The sequence below is a fragment of the Medicago sativa genome, chromosome 2, assembly GCF_051527215.1.
Source record: "Medicago sativa cultivar Bolivia chromosome 2, Bolivia_mono, whole genome shotgun sequence".
In the NCBI taxonomy this organism is placed as follows: Eukaryota; Viridiplantae; Streptophyta; class Magnoliopsida; order Fabales; family Fabaceae; genus Medicago; species Medicago sativa.
This window is the reverse complement of record NC_140750.1, coordinates 69,920,103-69,941,514: the sequence shown is the minus strand read 5'-3', so window position 1 is coordinate 69,941,514 and position 21,412 is coordinate 69,920,103. Positions and strand designations below refer to the sequence as shown.

Genomic DNA, 21,412 nt, shown 5'->3' with positions numbered 1-21,412 from the left:
TGTCTACTTTATTAAAAAAAAAAACACAAATGTCTACTTTTTTCCTTTATCATTTAAAAAGTGTAACAAACTAGATGAATGTATCTATAATTACTTTTTTCATTATCTCAATTATACCCTTAAACAACAATTTTTTCTATAATAGAGATTGTTGTTGGTGTCATTAAAAAAATAATAATTTAGATTATATTATTTTGTTATATTGTTGGTTTCATTAAAATAGATAATCATGATTAGTTTGATTTGTTATAACTTGAAAACAAAAATCATTTATAATTTCATAAAAAAACATTGTTTATAATTTTTAAACGACAGACATTTGGCGTGCCTGTTTTTTCACCGGTATCCATAAATGGGATAGCTTCCCCTTTCCCCCAGCTAGCTATCTGATAAGAATAAATCAACTCATATACTACCTCCGTTCCTTTTTAATTGTCACTTTGTGACATTTTACACAAACCAAGACAATCAATAAATGTTACTGCTTTTGATACAATAATTGATACTTTTACTATAATAGCCTTATTCATTTAATATCTCATTTCATATATTTCTCTCTCCGCAATAAATAACTAAGGATAATATTGGTAAAACAACATTTAATGTTGCATTGAACTTTGAAAGTGACAGTTAAATTGAAACAAAATTTTTCTCCAAAAGTGACACTTAAAAAGGAACGGAGGGAGTATAACAAACAAAGGAGATATATATCCCAAAAAAAAGGCTCTCATAACAATAGAAAAAGAGGTTGCATGCCACATCTATAAACACGCCTTTCTATATTAGAGATATGCAGGACCAGAGAAACCCATGTCAAGCTCACATCTATTATGGTTTTTGGACCTCAAATTTTAGTCCTTTTTTTGAAGGTTAAAGTTTAAAAATTGTTTTAGGTATGTCTTAAAAAATGTGTATTCAACTTGTTCAAAAAATATTGTTATTGCCAATAAAATATTTCTACTTTCCATTTCTTATCAAATATCTTAGGACACTCTTTTTTGACAGAAAATATAGCTTAGGACACTTGTTATAGCAGCATATGGCCCTTATTTAAATGACATAGATTTCCTTATAAAAAAATAGGTATCGTTATTTTAGGATCGTTGAGTTTTTTGTTTTTTTTTCCTTTCAAAGGGTCGTTGATGAGTTGAATCACGTTACACTTTGCTATGAATACGAAATTTGAAATATACTTTTTACCTACCAACAGCTTTTATTATATAACTAACTTCATTTATTTCTATTTTAAACACTTTGAAGTTTTTTTTTTTTGACAATTAAAACACTTGAAGTTGAATGCATAAAAAGTACTCACTATAAAAAAAAACAGGTTATAAGTTACACGCAGCTCTCATATATCATATCATTATTGCTCTATCTTTTTTTTCCTGCTTATAAATATGAAACAAGCTACATTAGTTTTTTTCCATCCATATATGCCTATTTCTTCATAGAAGCCACTTTGCTTTATTATAAACTTTTCTTCTTATACATTTTTTTTTCTCCAATGGATCAAGAGGTAGGAAGCATACTCAACTTTCTAGAGGACAAGACCATTTTGGTTATTGGTGCCACTGGTTTTCTGGCAAAAAGTATGTATGCTCTCCCTTTGTCTCCTTCATCATGATCTTTCCTTTGATACTAGTAATAATTAGTGCACATTTTCTGATATTTGGTTGTGTTTTGTAGTATTTTTGGAGAAGGTATTAAGAGTTCAACCAAATGTTAAAAAGCTTTTTCTTCTTTTAAGAGCCTCCGATGACAAATCTGCAGCTAGTCGCTTGCAAAATGAGGTAATTAATGAATGCACAATTGTAGTTGAGTTTATAAAATGTTAAAGAGTGACTTTAGTGCTTTGGTTAAGGAAACAAACATAGATACTAAATATAACGTCCCTTATAATTTTCTAGAATATTATACAGACATTACAACTTGATATTGGATAATTAAAATAATAGAGTCAAATTATAGGGAGAATTCAAAATCTTGCTCTAACAAAGCAAAGGCAAGATATAATTATACAAGGAATTACATGAAGTCATATTTCATCAGTATTCAAGATAAAAATGAAAATCTAATGCAATCCACTAGCAACCTTATCTTTATCACCTGTTTATCTGAAGAACAAAATAAAAGGATTGGGATGAGACTAACTCTTAGTGAGTTCTCCTACTAAATCCATAATACTCCCTCCGTCTCATAATACTTGACACAGTTGACCTTATTACACATGCCAATGCATAATTTTTAGCTTAAATATCTTGAATAATATATTATAAAAAATTATGAAAATTTGATATTTTGAAAATATTCATCGAGACAAATCTAACGACATCTTATATGATATTATTTATCTTTGTATATTAGTAGAAAAATATGGTCAAAGTAAGTTAGGTCAAAATTACATATTTTCAAATAGGTCATCTATTGCGGAACGGAGGGAGTAGTAGTCTCTACCTAATAATCCAACATAATCATGAATATACAAGTTTTTTTTTGGAAATAATGAATATACAAGTTTATTATCAACATTATTTGATAGTTATCAACATGACATAAATAATTGATGACTGAAATTTAAATGTGGAACAAGCATTAACGTCTTGGTTATTTTAACTGAATGTTACAAAATAGTGAAAAGGGGATTCAATTTTTTAAAAGTTTAAAACTGTTGTTTCTACGTGTCCTAAGAAGTGTTGTCACAGATGTATATAAGATAAATAAATAAACGGAAATGATAAACATCCCGACAAATAGTATAGCGACAGATTCACGACCGTTTATACAAAAAAAAAAATTGCCACCACACCATCCTTTTATTCCACCAAAAGCGGACTGCACACCAATTCCGTTCCTCATAAATAAAATAACACACACACACACACACACACACACACACACACACACACACATATATATATATATATATATATCAATAACATATCAAATGATTTTAAATTTTCGTAAAAATTTACGTGAATGATCTATGTGATATAAACTTACAATCCAACAGTTAAATTTGAAAAATATGCATCGAGTAAAACGATATTGAGCGGTGTAATGTAACATTGGTGTAATTTTTAATCGGTGTAATTTGATTCCTCCTCATATATATATATATATATATATATATATATATATATATATATATATATATATATATATATATATATATATATATGGGTTATGATAGAAGACACCTTTTATGAAGGTGTCTTTTATCAAGTTACTCTATGAGCATTTGCGAAAAGACACCAACTTATTTTTATGAAGGTGTCTTTTAGCAAAGTTATAACTAAAAAGTGAAAATCACACCTTAAGGTGTGACTTGTTAAAAGACACCACCAAAGGGTGACTTGTAACAAAACCCTATATATATATATATATATATATATATATATATAGGGGATGTATCAAATGAGAGGAGCTCTTATTGTGAGAGGTGAGAGGAGCTAATCATGACCATTCAATTTAAATCAACGGATTAGATAACAATTGAGTTTTAAAGGAACACATGACTTTATCTCTCCTCTCTTTCTTCTTGACACGCGCGCCTTCATGCCTGCTTCTTCTCCAATCTGATTCTCCCTTGTTAATCTAGTCATCTCTCTCTTTGTATCTGTTTCTCATACATTTCTCTCGACATAAAGGATTGATATTTCTCCAAACGAGATTTGGCTCTACAAGCTCCTTAAAACACAACTTCTAGGTTGGACTTGGAACTAAATAATCATGGATTAGGTGACTACTAAAAAGAAGAAAAAGGACTCAGATTCATATATTTTTCATACGGTCAATATAAAAAAATCAGTTATTAAATTTTAATTAAAAAATTGTGAAAATACATGCAACCCTAAATTAAGAAATTGGGATTTCATGGTTATTTGGATATGGAATCGATGACACAAATATCTATGGAAAGTAATTCTATTGTAAATGAATGATTTTGTATAGATTGATGTTGAAAGGAGTTCGTCCATGGAGTGTTTGAAAGGATTGTGGTTCATTTCTACTGGATGCAATGAATAAATTTAAGTATCAGGCCTTAATCTTGTCATATTTTCTTACGAAAATCTTTATTCTTTAAAAAACTGGAAATTAAAGCATGAGGAGGAAGATGCAATGGCACCATGGTTTGTGAGGGATGGGCAAAGGCACGCGCGCGTATACAGAAGAAAGACATTGCAAGTGTAGTTTTAAAGTTAGTATTGATTAGAGCCGTTGATTTAAATTGAATGGTCATGATTAGCTCCTCTCACCTCTCACAATAAGAGCTCCTCTCATTTGATACATCCCCTATATATATATATATATATATATATATATATATATATATAATAATAATAATAATAATAATAATAATAAGTTGATGATGTGATATGAAGGAGAAAGAGATAAAATAATACACTTTCCGGTTACTATTATAAAAAAAATCTACTTTTTAGATTTATTTTATAAATGATGTATATAATTTATAATATAGACCACATATATCATTTATTCAATAAATTTTTGTTTATAACAGTGACCCAAATGCGTATTGTCATGTTGAAAAAATCCACGAAAAAAGTGGGCCCCCATACCTAAAAAATAAAGGGTAACGGTGCTTAAAGAAAATACTCATGATGTCAAATCAAGAATTGCAAACCAAATTTAATTTGTAACCGACTTTAATATCAATAAACATAATAAAAGCCTCTACGTACCGAAGAAGTTTTAGGTGGTCATAATCAATTAGACATAATTTTTTTTTAAGAAGCTAAAATGAATTATATTACCACCTCAAAAGAGTCCTTCCTAGCACAAGACGTACTAAGGAAAGGACTTCAAAGTCAACAAAGATATTTACAACAGTCACCTGTGCAGAGCAAAACAAACAGAAAAGAAACTCTTAGCCTATGCCCAATATGGTAAACGAACTAAGCCACCACTCATAGTAATTGAGGGGAAGAGAAATATACTTCGCCTTCAACCACGTATAAGCAAGCGACTTAATCTTATCGATCACCTAATTAACCGAGCATTCTTTGACATTAAACAGCTTATTGTTTCTTTCCTTCCATATTTCCCAAACTACAACAAATCAAATGACCTGAAGAATAGAGCGGTGCACCTTTGTGGTACCACCACTACAGCTAAACTGATTAAAATGATCCGACACCTGAAAAGGGGCAGCCGTTGACAAGCCTAACCACCTATGAATGAAATGCCAAACAGATCCAAAAAAGTTACAGTGTATAAATAAGTGATTAGACATAATATTTACATAGATCTACATATTTGAAAAAGGTAGAAAAAGAAAAGAAGTAAATAATATTCATTTTTTTAAAATAATTAAATGATAGTAGTATGCAGTTTGATGTGTGTCTAAATATTGTACTCTAATTATTGTAACCATATCTCTTCATTTCATTTTAATTGTCGAATTCTGAATGTGCATAGTTCTTAAATAAATGAGTTTATTTCAACAATAAAATTAGTATAATTTACTAAAATACTCATATTAATTGTAGTTAGTAGAGTAGTTAAATGGAATGAAATTCAACAAATAAATGTATATTAGTGGTAAAATATAAAAATATTATATTGGTATAAAGTGACAATTATTTTGAAAAGTTGAAAAAAAATACAAATGCGACAATTAAAATGAGACGGCAGAAGTAAATATCTTCATTTGATTCGTGCATCACTAAATCCATTGACACCATCTGTTCACTATTATAAGTAAAAATTTATATTTTAGATTCATTCAATTAATGATATATGTGGTCTTTATTATAGACCACATACATCATTTATTGAATAAATCTAAAATTTAAATTTTTGCTTATAATAGTGATCGGAGAGTGTATGCCACACTTAACCACCAATCAAAACCAAATCAATTATAAATCAAAATACATAAATTACATTTATTATTAAAGTTGATAGTTTTTTTTTTTCGACCAACATTAAAGTTGATAGTTTTATTATGAAAATTGATAGTTAACGATACTAGAAGTGATATTTTTTTTTACAAACGAGAAGTGATATGTGTACAACTATTTTGTAACAACTTTCTCTTATACTCTTGTTATGCTCTCACTTCTTCTCAATTTCTTTGATTTTTCATGTCAATGCCTACATTTCTTTGCATATGATTGTCCAAGTTGTCATAAAAATAGTTATTCAAATAACGTATAAAAAAGAATATCTACTAAAATGAATTCATACATGTGTCATTTACATAGATAAAATGTGAACTCTCATATCCATCTAAACTCCTCACGTGTTTGTCTCTCTTAGCTTTGAGAATTGATGAGAGATTGCATTTTAGCTCTCGTGTATATCACAAACCAAAAAGAGTAATAATGAGGAATAACTCTCCATTTCATATACCATATCACGATATTGTAACAAAAAGAAAACATGACATCTCTTTATGCCTTGCTATATTTGCGCATATATGATTGTCAAGCTTCTCCTAATGATTAATAATGTACACATGCACCACCTTTTTTTCTCACTTTGTCAATTAATTAAGGTTGTGACTAATACGGGCTTAATATATATTTTTGGCATTTAGATTTTAGCAAAGGACTTGTTTAACTTGCTAAACGAAAAAATGGGTACAAATTACAAGTCTTTTATTTCGGAAAAGTTGACTGTGGTGCCTGGAGATATCACTTTGGATGACTTGGGTTTGAAGGATTCCATTTTAAGGGAAGATATTTCCTCTCAAACAGATGTTATTATTAATATGGCTGCAACTACTAACTTTGATGAAAGGTACAAATGTTTATTTTTATATTCAGAAAAAGGTACAAATGTTTATTACTTCTCATAGTACTAGACTATTTTTCTAAATTATTTTTGGTAGACTTAAATTTACTTTTATTACAAGGTGCACTTTTAAATAAAAACAATCCAAAGAACAAAGAAAACAATGCGTAAAATCAAACTTTTTGGTTCCTAAAGTTGTTGAAATTTTGATCTTAACCAAAGTTTTTGGCTCAAAATATAGTAATTTTTTGTCCAAAAGGGATTATTAAGGATAGAAAGTACCACTTTTGAGGTAAAAATCATTTTTAAGACAAGAAATTATCATTTTTAGGGTAAAAATCTGGGTCAGAACCAAAGTTGTACACAAATGATAATTGAAATACCAAAAAGTTCGATTTTGAAAATGAATGAATATTTTTTTTTAGCTTGATAAAATAGATAATCAAAGTGCAATTAAGTTATAATTTTTATTTTATTTTTCTCCATCAAAGTACAGGTATGATATAGCATTGGATCTAAATACATTTGGAGTTAAACATGTCATGAGCTTTGCGAAACAATGTATCAAACTCAAAGTGCTTGTCCATGTATCAACAGGTCATTTTAATTAAATGTCAATATCAATAGTAGTAGTACTATGGTTAGATTAGAACAGCATTATTATTTATTAGTCACGCTTACATTTATTGCAAAACATGTGTCATGCCTTAATTTCAGCTTATGTATGTGGGGAAAGAAGTGGACTCATACTAGAGAGTCCCTATCTCTTTGGCAATTCATTAAACGGTGTGGCTGGATTAGACATAAATGCCGAAAAGAAATTAGTAACCGAAAAATTAGGTGAGCTACAAGAGAAAGGAGCCACGGAACGTGAAGTCAAAGTGGCCATGAAGGACCTAGGTATTACAAGGTTTGTGAAAATCTACACAATAGTAGTATATTTCAAGTTACCTTGTGTTTTTTATTCATTCACTAGCATTTATATATATATGAATGTGAATAGATTGGGTTGAACTAGGGTTTGCAAGAATTAAGTGTTGCAAAACCTAACGCTAGCTAGTCAAAAAATTTAAGGTCCTTTGGTCTGTAGTTTGTTATAAATTTATCTTTTAATCTTAGGTCTGACCTTTGTTAATCTATTTAAAAATTGATTTTATATGAACATATATTTAAATAAATATTATGATATATGTATAAATAGCCTAACAATTGTAACCGAAAATAAAATAAAATAGCCTAACAACCTAGTAGATGAATAACATTAAACAAATAAAATAAAATAGCCTAACAACCTAGTAGATGAATAACATTAAGGGTGTGTTTGGTAAAAATAAGCTATAAGCTAGCTGATAGCTGATAAGCTAGCTGATAGCTGAAAAGCTAGCTTATAGCTGGTGGCTGATGACTGATAGCTTATAGCTGAAAAGTTAGCTTATTAAAATTAAAAGTGTTTGGTAGTGGCCGGGTTCGAACCCCGGACCTTACATATATTATGCATTGTCCATACCAACTGATCTAAGCTCACGAGGACAGTGACATGTCAATATTACCACTATAAAGATATAATAAATATTTTCTAATAAATGTATTTCTTTTTCCTCAAAAAAATAAAATAAAATGTATTTCTATATTTCTCACATTTAAAATAATACACAATTTAAATAAAACTTTTGAAATATCTCAAATTTATAATAGATAGAACTAGAAGTGTACATAACTCTCTCTTGAAGTATGTAATGTCATCTCTTGATTTATGTAGAACTCTCCCTTAAAACTTATAATTAGGGGAAGAGTGATATTTGCAAATCAATTAATTAAGCAAGTAAGCTAGAAACAAAGTATTCTCAAATATTCTTTGCTCTTCAATTCATCCCAAAAGCTCACCTTAACATTCTCAATTTCCAACAAAGTGACATAAGAGCTTAGGTTATGATAAAAATAATTCTATAGCTATGGAAAATAATATACAAGGTCGTCTTAAACATTTTAGAGACCCAACAACCCTACATTTTTTTACACTAATGGGTCGAATAGCCATTTTGGAGACACTATTTGCAAAATCAACCTATTCCATAATTGTATTTCATTTTAGGTTCAAATAAGTGTATTTCATTTAATTTCAGGGCCAATGTGTATGGATGGCCAAACACATACGTGTTTACAAAGGCACTTGGGGAGATGCTTGTGGAGCAATTGAAAGGAAACTTATCGGTTGTTATTTTACGTCCTGCCATTGTCACAAGTACATTAAGAGAACCTTTCCCTGGTTGGGTTGAGGGTCTCAGGTAAATATAAAGACTTCAATTATCTTATCATTTTTATTTTTAAAATTGAATATATATATATATATATATATATATATATATATATATATATATAAAATTAAAATATATTTACTTTTGAAGAACAAAAAATATAAATATATCTCTAATTATTATTTTATATACATTAACATGTATAAAATTTGAATGTATGTCTTTATGTAACTCTTTAATTTTTTATATATTTACTTCAACTCATTCATCTAGGTGAAACTTATTATGAAACTAGAAAAATGTATTATTATTGCTTAGTTGATCAATAGGTACAAGGCTATATATAGCTAAATGCATGAGTACCATAACATACTATGGTACGGCTGTAGCTTATTGTGCAAACAACTAAACTACACACTCTTACTTGAAGCACAAGTTATCTCCATTTGTAGTGTCATGTAATAGCCCCCACAAGTTAGAGGTTGGTACAAATCTAGTAACCCTAACTTGGATAAAAGAATATTGAATGGTTGAGGAAGCAATGACTTAGTGAAGAAATCAGCAAGTTGGTCCTGAGAAGAAACATGCAGACATTTCATGATTCCAACTTGAAGCTTCTCTCTTACCAAGTGACAATCAATCTCCAAATGCTTTGTATGTTCATGAAATACTGGATTGACAGCTATGTGGAGAGCACTCTGGTCGTCACAAAACAACACAGGAAGCTTGGAGCACTGAATGTGAAGATCCATAAGTAAATAGAGGATCCACTACAGTTCACAAGTGGCTGAAGCCAAAGCCATGTATTCAGCTTCAGATGAAGACCTGGAAACAGTGATTTGTTTCTTTGTTCTCCATGAAATCAAAGATTGACCTATGAAGAAACATTGGCCAGAAATAGAACGTTTGTAAGGTAAAATTGAGGACTGGAAGTAATGTTGCCAGCATGTGTGACAGTGACAATGGAACCATTGGGCAAAGTGACATCAACAGGTGAAATAGAATGATAAGAAGTAAACAATTTTAAATCACAACAAATGTGCTCATTTGCACCAAAATCAATCAACCAATATGAATTTGATAATGAAGAACAGGTAGTAGAATTGATTATACCTGCAGAAGTAGGAGACAATGAAGAAGGAGTGGTGTAGCTGAAAGAAACTTGAGGAGCAGCTATATGATTGGTGACAGGACCAGAAGAAGGAGTTGAAGGTGAGGGAATCAAATATGCCTGCTGCAATAAAGCCACAAGTTGTTCCATCTTGTCTTGAGCACACCAGATACACCAGAAGAAACATTGACATCAGATACATCACCAGAAGTGGCCTTAGCGTGTGAAGTTGGCTTATTCACATTGGGAAATTCATGCTTCTGATAACAAAAATCAACTGTGTGATTGTTTTTGTTGCAGAAAGTACAATGTCTAGTAGGAGGTTTGTTGTAAACACCTTTACCACGCCCCTGAGACTTTCTTGCATCATAAGCATTGATTGAAACATTGCTATCTTCAAGAGTTACCATAGCAGGAACAGAAGCATTGTTACTCTCTTCCTGAATAACCAATGAAAACACTTTGTTCAATGTGGGAAGAGGATCCATTAAGAGAACCTGAGTCTTAACAACTGAAAACTGTTCATTAAGATCAGTAAGAAATTGAATAATCTGATCTTCAACTCTATAGGTTTTTGGTACTTTCACAGCATCACACTTGCATTGAAAAAGACAATGACAATTAGGAAGAGGTCTATGTGAATGCAATTCTTCCCACAAAGCCTTCATCTCCGTGAAATAATCCAATACAAATTTAGTACCTTTCCTAAGAGTGTTCAGTGAAGATCTCAATTGAGCAATGCGAATTCTATCAACTTTGGAGAAACGTTCCTTTAAATCTTCCCATACATCAAAGGCATTATCATGAAAGACAATAGTTTGTGCAATTGAGTCTGAAACCGAATTAATTAACCAAGAATGAACAAGATGATTACATCGTTCCCAAGCATTACGGTTCAGATCATCATTATCAGGCACATGAATGGTTCCATTGATGAAAGGAAGCTTGTTTTTGGCAGCTAAAGCACGTTGCATAGAACGACTCCATGCAAGGTAGTTAGAACAATTGAATTTTGGTGAAACTACAACAAAATTTGGACCTTCACTTGGATGAACAAAATAAGCAGATTCAAAATCAGAACTTTGTTGTTGATTATTGTTGCGAGCCATAGCAAACAGAGGAATATGAAGATGCGATAATGGCGAAAAACGAAGCAAGAAGAAGAGTAATCAAGGAACAGAGAAACAAAATTGAGTGAAAACAACTCAATAACGAAGAAGAACGAGAAGCTTCTTCACAAAAACAACAAGAAACGGTGCAAAATTGAGCAATGAAAATGGCGGAATAAGGAGGAAAGAGATGAAGATTCAACAAATCTTCATCTACAAGGCATAACGGAAAACAGTTACAAGGACCGTAACAAACTTTTCCTTGAGGGAAAATCTATACCATATTATGAAACTAGAAAAATGTATTATTATTGCTTAGTTGATCAATAGGTACAAGGCTATATATAGCTAAATGCATGAGTACCATAACATACTATGGTATTGCAGTAGCTTATTGTGCAAACAACTAAACTACACACTCTTACTTGGAGCACAAGTTATCTCCATTTGTAGTGTCATGTAATAAAACTCTTTTTCACATTTGATATGCCAACTTGCTCAAATGATTAATGAACTTCATTTAAGGATGAATTGTTATAGAGATCTCAAGTTCAAATATTAGATGAAAAATTTGACTTTATTAACTTGGTGGTTGAACTCTAGATTACTAGAGTCCTCTTCCCCTAATAACTAGATTGCCAGGACAATATATATACTCACAAAAAATTAATATAGCTTGTTGCTCATCTTTTAGTTAAACATCTTATTTTTTTGCATTTGTAACCAAAAAAAGCATCTTCTTAATTATTTAAGTAACTGATGCAACAATTAATGCTAAAACATTCTATAAATAACCAATAAATTTAAAGAGACATGAAACTCAACAATGTTGAACATGTTTTGGTACAAAATTGTAGCTTTTGTACTACAAAGTCATATATAAAAGTGAATGTTTATTGAGAAGGAATATTTTCTTATAAATGTTTGTTATACAGAACCATTGACAGCTTAGCTGTTGCTTATGGGAAAGGAAAACTAACATGTTTTCTTGGAGATATCAACGGTGTTGTTGATGCGGTGAGTTTTTGTTTAGCCCTAATACTTCAAAATGGGAAAATTATGCAAGTTGAACATGTATCTGATACTTACAGTTTTAGGACACTTCCAAATACACAAGTATACACTATTTTTTTTTTTTCCCTTAAAAAAAGCATACAATTTTTTTTTTAAAATAAAATACTTTCGGACTCATTTGAAATAATATAATAATATATATATATATATATATATATATATATATATATATATATATATATGGGGTTTGCTAGAACACACCCACTATTTTTTATGTGGGAGTGTTTTAGCAAGCTACACCTTAAGGTGCATTTAACTACTTTTTAGTTATAGCTTGCTAAAACACACCTTCTAAAAAATAAGTGGGTGTATTCTAGCAAATGCCTATAGGAGTTGCTAACGTACACCCACTTATTTTTTAAGAAGGTGTGTTTTAGCAACATTCACCTTAAGGTGTATTTTACAACTTTTTAGTTATATATTTGCTAAAACACACCTTAATAAAAACTAGTGGGTGTATCCTAGCAAACCCCTATATATATATATATTCTACATTTTGGGATACATATCTTTTGGGGCACAGAGTGGCAGTATTGCCTTTTTTGAACTATATGTTACGGATTTTTTTGGCTCTTTTTATACAAATCAATATATATATTGCAAGTTTATACATTTTGAAAGAAAAACTTTCTCTCCCACAATTAATTTTTGTTTTTGTTATTACAATTTTTTGCGCTGACAAAGACATTAAAATATATTCTTATTAAGGCGAGAACTAAACTCTTTTTGTTATATTTTTGACAGAAACCCTTTTTCTCTTATCACAGTTAGCTTTTGTAAATTGTGACCATTATAGCTAAATATTATTAACGATAATTTTTTTAAGGAAATAAAATAATGATAAACTAGTAATGTCTATTTCTTTATAAGTGCTATATATTTGTAGTTCCACGTTCCTTTTTATCAGCACCTTTTTGCAATCACAAATAATGCTAATAAAAAGAGATAATGTATTATAAATTTTTTTATTTAATTTTATTAACGTAACTTAGTTGTATCGTTTCTTGAAATTTTAAAATTTCTCTTATACGTCTCGCATCGTACTCGTTCGCCTTAAATCCATTGTTGTGTTTTCTTTCTCTAATGATTTCTCCAATTTTTATCTCATTTCAATATACCATGAATTTGATAAGCAGATACCAGCTGACATGGTGGTCAATGCAATGTTAGTAGCTATGGTGGCTCATGCAAATCAACCTAGTGATGGGGTATATCATGTAGGTTCCTCTGTCAGAAACCCATTGAAATACCAAAATCTTCATGACTATGCATTAAAATATTTCAAAGCAAAACCTTGGATAAACAAAGATGGAACGGTTGTTAAGGTTGGCAAAATTACGGTATTAACCAACATGGCAAGCTTCCAAAGATACATATTCATTCGCTACCTTCTTCCATTAAAGGTTCTTATTTATATATTGTTGTTCATAACAAGTAGAGATTCTCTTTATTTCCTAGAAAATATAATTATAGTTTTGAACATATAAAATTGTTATATGCTACAAATTTCAATGAGTTGATGAAAGTTTTAGTTTTAGCCATAAATCACTAGATACAAATTATAGCATATCATCAATAACAAAAAAAGGACAAGAGATTGTGTACCTTTGAATTAGGTTGATGAAGGATAACCGTAGACAACGCCAACAACTATGAGAGGGGTAACTACCCTCATTCCGTCTAGCTCTAGGTTTTCTCACCAATCTTCAGAATAATTAACCGTCTAATGGGATGACGTTTAAATAGCTAAATGGCTGAGGGCAGGGACCTCTCATTGGGCTTATCTAAATGGTCCAACCCATCACGGTCCATTTAGTAACAAAAGCCCAATCACTCAAATTCATCATATAATTAGTGATTAACACAATAGACCATAATTTATATTATGACATCAACTTATAATAATTGATTATTGTCAATCCATAATTGATTAATTAAATAATTAATCCAACAATCTCCCACTTGGATGACAATACTCAATTACTGAAAAATAAAAAAATTCACTTGTCATAAAGAATTTAAAAATTTAAAATTACATGTATGGTCAAAGCACTAATCATTCAAAAGAGAAGTAAGCTTTAATGCTGCAGAAATTGAATCCGATAGGGAAAACAAATCATACAGATCAAAGACTCACTTTTCTAACAAATGATGAATCTATAGTGACACGTTTGAATTAAAAGGAATATGTCACTAAAGAATAGCCCAAGCATTTTAAAAAATGCTATAACAAACTCCCACTAACCCAAAATAACATAGACTTGATCAAATCATTATGAGTTACAATACTCGTATATATAAGTCTGTGGTTAGTGGTTCTGCCAATGAGTTTTCAATTCCATAAAAGTCATATATCCACATAGGTATAAGAATAGTAATTACTTATAGGGATAGCCTATAAAGAGAGAGTAATTACATTTAGTCAAAATCGATAAATGTTCTACGACATTCAATTAATCCAAGTTTTACAAAAAAAATTTGACTATGAAAATCCATAAAAGCAAAATAGGAAATTCAATAATCCCCAAATTGGATTAACATAGACACGTAGTTTAAAGAAAAATATGTGGATTAATGTGGCCACTAGAATGTCAATAACAAAAGAACATTTATGATTATCTCAAATTATAAGTACCACAAGAACACAATATCATACTTGATAGGAGTATTGATATTATACATTGTACTTACTATTTATGACCTCATAAAATGTGGAATGTTGGTAAAACAGAAGCACAATATATATTTGCATGCTACGAGGTTATTGTGCATATTCCAACAAAATTGACTTAAGCATCCAATTATGATGCTCATTGAGATTGATAGAGTTTTAATATATATCTCAATATAATAGAATGAGACTAAAGTTTAAAGTCTCTTAAGTTATGCCATATTTTATAGTGTGCACAAGAGTATATGGCGATAACGACAATAATATTGTGTACACATTTCTCTTTATCTCACATTTATATATAAACAAGAGTGAGATTTCTCATTTGAGCTCATAATATATAATATTGTGTACACACTTCCACTGATCCCACATATATATAAACAAGAGTAAGTGGAATTCTCATTAGTGATCACTGATACAAAATATTATAATAATGTAATATTCAACAGTGGGATACTCAATTACTAGTGCAAGATCATCAACATAAGTGGTTATATAATTTTAGCCAATAGAGTTTCATGAACTCAACCACATATTTTGCACATGAGCATAGCAGAATTATTAACACAAGTGGTAACTCAAAGATAATATGAAACCCCATAAATACATATTTTATCAATGGCAGTTATTATCAAGAATTGGGTTTCGTAGTTAACCACATATTCTGCATTTACAATTAAGGAGAACGTAAATTTTCATTTAAGAATTTTATAACACAAGATCTCCTTTTCACAATTAAAATTCCACAGAATTTTATAAACGTAGTAACCGTTATATGACAGAGTATGATGATTATATAAAAAATTTATCATCATATGAGTGAGATGAGTCTCTAAAAATAGGATATAAGACTCTGTTCACAATTTTAATAACTCACTCAAAACTCAAAAGCTACAATTATATTTACACAAATTTGAGAAACAATTAGGTTACAAGCAGCGGAAATACACAAGACTTATATTTTATTATTATTGAGGATATAAGAGAAAATAGTCATAAGCTTCTATAAGTATTAAAGAATAGCAATAACATAATTAATATCCTCAATATAAGTCTCTATTTCATATCTAAAATATGAAAACAAATAAATATATTTGTTTATGAGATATAGTTAGTTGACATGTAGAATTTTTCTCACTTGTTGAAGAATGATAGTTAAACTATCTTACCCACAAAAGGATGATTATGTTAAGTAATGTCATACCGATAGGGTATGTCCATCACGTTACAGAATACATAGCAATGATTCTCCCACTTGATAGAGAATAGACAATGATAGTTGAATTAAAAAGGTTTGTAAGATATTTTAAATAAAATATTCAACTATTTCTCTATCACAAAATGATATGTTAAGTAACGTCACACCGATAGGGTATGTCCGTCACTCACATAACAAAGGGATAGTAGCAATCCGATATATATATATATATAAATCACATTTAGGTAGAAATTTAATTCAAAATGTAATAATATTGGATTGCAAAATTTATACAATTTTCTACATGTCTTTTAACAAAGTAACTTACTTATATTAATCTCATTCAAGGATCTTAACGATAATAAGTAAGAACTATATCATCACAATATACCATTCTTATGTCTTACAAAATTTAAACATTGATAGAGTATTCTAATTATAATTGACATAAGTATAAACATTTTAGGTACATTGAATAATAACAATTATATTAATAACAACACACCGATAGGGTATGACTGTTACCAATATAATGCTAATCTATTTAACAAAATTTGCATAATTGTACCCACGATAGGTGAGATTACAATTATACAAATAAATAATGTTTATGCTTAAGAGAATATGATACAATAATATCATGCATAAACAATTATACTTAAATTTACTCAACTTCGGTCATATTCAAATGATAGAAAAACGTGCTTAACAATATTTTAAATTAGCACATCATAAATATGACTTTAGAATTTCTTTTATATGAAGTAGTATAATAACAAAAGTTGTTATTTGGAATAGAAGTGTGTCAATAGTTTTCTAATTTATCCAGAAAAGAACTCTTAGAATAAAATTTTTCAATACTCCCACTATAAATTAGAAAAAACACAAATACAAAATGGAGCATTATAGTAAGAAAATAGTATATAACAACAGAGTTCTGTTTAGAATATTCTGAAAAAGAATTTCACTTCTATATAGGATATCATAATTGCACAACAAAAGAGAAGAAGAACTAAATTTCTTCATATGTGCAATAATAAGCAATAAGTCACAAGAGGATAAAATATTAAATAACAACTTACCTCGCAGAGTGTGACATTCATCCTTATACTTGGAGCCACTGAATTTTGATGACTTAACGAGAATATCTTATAGTATAGTCATCTCAAAAATATTCATCAATAGAGAATAAGCAATTATAAATAAGCATATGTGAGACTCTAATTATAAATCAATATGATTTATATAAGAATTCAGATGTAAGGATGATACATATTTCAAAAATTGCCTCCATTCTTCATAAGTTGTTTTGATAATAGTTAACAGATAAACAACAAAGAGGCTTACAAATTTTAATTCATCATTATAATTTTAGCATAAAAAATGCAATAATGCATTATTTACTATATACAAAAGTACATAGTTTAACATAATTGTGATCCAAATACTTAATTGCGACAAGACACACTAATAGTATTTATCACAAAATTTAGAGTAATAAATTACGGGTCTAGATTAGAGAGTATAGCAGAAAGCATAATGTATATTAAAGAGAAATATGTCAATTTTAGATTCAATTAATATAAATGACATATATACACAACTCACTATACTCATTTTGAAAATAAAATATTACGAGGACCCTTCAAAACAATTTTTTTTTTGACAAGAATCAAAGACAAGTGTCTTAGTTTAAATATGTCACCAAAAGAATGATCAAATAGTAAACTTTGGATCTTTATGCTTAGACAATATGAATTCAAGAATGTATATGCTATAATAGTCAAATTACTCTTGACTTAATAAATAATTGAGGGTATCGACAAATCCCAAAATATAGTAATTTATATATAGAATATTTGATGCAAGAATATACAAAATTGAGTCTAAGAATTTTCACAATCATAACACTTTAAAAGAATAATTTTTCATAAGTGTTATTTCTATAAAAATATTTTCACATAACATATTTTAGACTCAAATGTGGAGAATATATGATATTTTAGAAATACAATTTATCCACCAAATAATAATGTATAAAATATCAACATGTATCAAACTATTCCAAAATTTATGCCAAAAGGATCAAAATAATAATTGATAATTAGTTGGCATATAAATACAAGAAATATTGGAATTTTAAAGTGTCACACGGTCCCATTTACGGGTTACATGTCAATTTATTTTTGGTTCACGCGTGTTACCACATGCCGGGTCTTCTTCTGCACCCATTAAACTGAATTCGGGTCGAAACGACCCGCGGTGCGGTAGGATTCAATTTCACAGTATGAGCAGCGTTTCAAAAAGATTTTAATGGCGTTTTTATTGGGATTCAAAAACAACAGGGATGCCCAAATTAATTTCAAGAGTAGTCAAGCAAATCTCAGAAACTTATAATTTCAGAATCGTTGATCCTTCCAAACGAATTTACTTATCGAATAAAAACAAGGGTTTATGTGAATTTCTATTCTATATCACACATGTTGTTTTGTAAATACGTTTCTGGAAAAAAAAATTCATGCGCATTCTTTATGAGATTCACTTTAAATATAAGATTGATGAAGATTCATATAATAATTAATTGCTGAATCCTACAAATCAAATCAAAGGATGTTGCTTATGCAAAATTAGAAAACCCTCGATGGAAAAAGGAAAAAAATTCCAACATGTTCGTAAAACCTCATCGTGTGTTAGACTTAGGTACAATACATCATACATCAATTTTGGCATATGGAGAATAAAACAAATGATCATATAATATAATTCACGTAGATCACGATAGCCAAAACTGATTCCGATTCAATAAATAGCCATAACATGTATCTATTTAGGCTCTGATACCAATTGATGAAAGTTTTAGTTTTAGCCATAAATCACTAGATACAAATTATAGCATATCATCAATAACAAAAAAAAGGACAAGAGATTGTGTACCTTTGAATTAGGTTGATGAAGGATAACCGTAGACAACGCCAACAACTATGAGAGGGGTAACTACCCTCATTCCGTCTAGCTCTAGGTTTTCTCACCAATCTTCAGAATAATTAACCGTCTAATGGGATGACGTTTAAATAGCTAAACGGCTGAGGGCAGGGACCTCTCATTGGGCTTATCTAAATGGTCCAACCCATCACGGTCCATTTAGTAACAAAAGCCCAATCACTCAAATTCATCATATAATTAGTGATTAACACAATAGACCATAATTTATATTATGACATCAACTTATAATAATTGATTATTGTCAATCCATAATTGATTAATTAAATAATTAATCCAACATGAGTGTCTATCCAAAATTATGATAATGAATCTTTTAATTTCTTTTGAGATATAAATAGATTTTTATAGTGTATGTTTAGATTAACAGTGAATTTGACTTAATCACAACGAGCCAACATGATTTGAAAAATAAACTACACTATAGAGCTTCAACAAATTCAGTGTCACCATTAATTAAATAATACACTTGCTCTTTAATAATGTCTCCTTAATAATCATCATCATAACTTGAATTTAACAAGGATAGATGCTGACAACACATTTTCCATTTATTAGGGACTCAAATTGGTCAATACAGCACTTTGCCAGTATTTTCAGGGAACTTGTCTTGAGCTCAACAGGAAGATCCAAGTTGTGATGCGGTTGGTGGAACTTTACAGACCTTATTTATTCTTCAAGGGCATGTAAGAATCAGTTTATACAACTTTTTTACTTCCTTCGTCTCACAATATTTGTCGTTTAAGATTTGTGTACGATTATTAAGAAAACGATTAATTGTGTTGATTTCAATGGTAAAATTAGTAACATTTACCAAAACACCCTTATTAATTGTAGTTAGTGGAGTAGTTAAGTTGGATGAAATTCAATAAATAAGGGTATAATAGTGGAAAAAAATAATAAATGTTGCATTGGCATTGTAAAGTGACAATTATTTTGAGAAAAATAAAAAATGCTAAAGAAACAATAATTGTGAGACGGAGGGAGAAAAAATTGTCTCTTTACTTTAGCATTTTTTTACCTTTTAGATATGGATTAAAAAAAGCCGGGTTTGATAACGCAAGTTTGTCACATATGACCTAAGTAGAGGCATTAAGATGTTGAAAGATCTTTGGTGTGTGAAAAAAAAAAATATGGATTAAAATAATCTTACATAAACAATCAGTTTTTAGAAAATATTTATAACATAAAATTATTTTCTATCTCTCTCTGTTTGTTTTTTTGTTTTATTTTATTTTATTTTCAAAACATGTAATCAGTTTTTAGAAAATATTTATAACATAAAATTATTTTCTATCTCTCTCTGTTTGTTTTTTTGTTTTATTTTATTTTATTTTCAAAACATGTTTTTGTTGTGAATAACTATGCATCCTATTAATACAAATTATGTTCTGTCATGAATGTTAATTATGGAACACAGATTTGATGATATAAACACTGAGAAGTTGCAGATGGCTGCAAGACAAAGTGGAACAGAGATAGATTTATTTTACTTCGACCCAAAAGAGATAGATTGGGAAGATTACTTTATGAACACTCATCTCCCTGGTTTAGTCAAGTACATTTTCAAGTGATACAAAGATTTGTTTAAATTCAAATGTGTTATAGAAGGACTAAATTACATTATTGTGGGGTTGTATATTTAATTATTTACTGCTCAAGGGTGGTGTGATTGATATTAGGTAGCTGCCATAACATTGGCATGGAGTCTCAACAAATCTCGAATTCGAGTCTTGTTGATGAAACAAAAAAACTCCACTAAAGGTTTGTAGTCAAGTTCTTTGAAAAAAATTAATCACCAGCAAAGTCCGTAGATATTTCACTTTAATAATATGGTTGTGGCAAATAAGTTTGTAAAACATACATATAGTGTGGTAATTAATATTTACTTTTTATTGGATATCGTTTTTAGTGGTTGTTTCGTAAATGAGTCTTTTTTTATATGGTGATGTTTATTTTGGTGTGTGGTGGTGCCATCATGGATGTTGAAGGTAGGTTTTGACTAGGTGTTGAATCTAGGGGGTGACTTTTTGGTGTTTATTTTTAGGTGTTTCGTCTATATACGACGTCTTTAGGTTGTATTCTCTATTTCACCGGTCTCTGTTCGTTTTAAGCAGAGATCTAGTTGTTAATAAAATTTGTTGATTAAAAAAAAAAATATTTACTTTTTGTTACAACCGATAGTCCCCATATAGTACTCCCTCCATTCCTTTATAATTGTCACTTTTG

The 21,412-nt window shown here is 29.7% G+C and overlaps 1 protein-coding gene across 2 annotated transcripts; it reads left to right on the top strand.

The window, feature by feature from the left end:
- The first annotated feature begins 1,428 nt into the window (after positions 1-1,428).
- LOC146950192 (fatty acyl-CoA reductase 3-like) lies at positions 1,429-21,083 on the top strand. 2 transcript variants are annotated; one of them, XM_085746132.1, is made up of 10 exons: positions 1,429-1,592; positions 1,690-1,793; positions 6,566-6,768; positions 7,259-7,359; positions 7,480-7,672; positions 8,886-9,047; positions 12,173-12,254; positions 13,448-13,528; positions 19,742-19,869; positions 20,604-21,083. In XM_085746132.1, exons 1-10 carry the CDS (start codon positions 1,508-1,510, stop codon positions 20,755-20,757), a joined length of 1,293 nt encoding a protein of 430 aa, XP_085602258.1. In that variant the 5' UTR covers positions 1,429-1,507; the 3' UTR covers positions 20,758-21,083. The 2 variants fall into 2 exon arrangements, with proteins under 2 accessions (XP_085602258.1, XP_085602257.1); XM_085746131.1 differs by having other exon boundaries at positions 13,448-13,714.
- The last annotated feature ends 329 nt before the right edge of the window (positions 21,084-21,412 follow it).

What these genes read in the sequence shown, in the direction of transcription:
- LOC146950192 (XM_085746131.1), top strand. Translation starts at nt 1,508, where the DNA reads ATGGATCAAGAGGTAGGAAGCATACTCAACTTTCTAGAGGACAAGACC. An exon ending in GCTTGTCCATGTATCAACAG is followed by an intron (nt 7,360 to 7,479) that starts GTCATTTTAATT and finishes CCTTAATTTCAG; the next exon opens with CTTATGTATGTGGGGAAAGA. An exon ending in GCTACCTTCTTCCATTAAAG is followed by an intron (nt 13,715 to 19,741) that starts GTTCTTATTTAT and finishes TCCATTTATTAG; the next exon opens with GGACTCAAATTGGTCAATAC.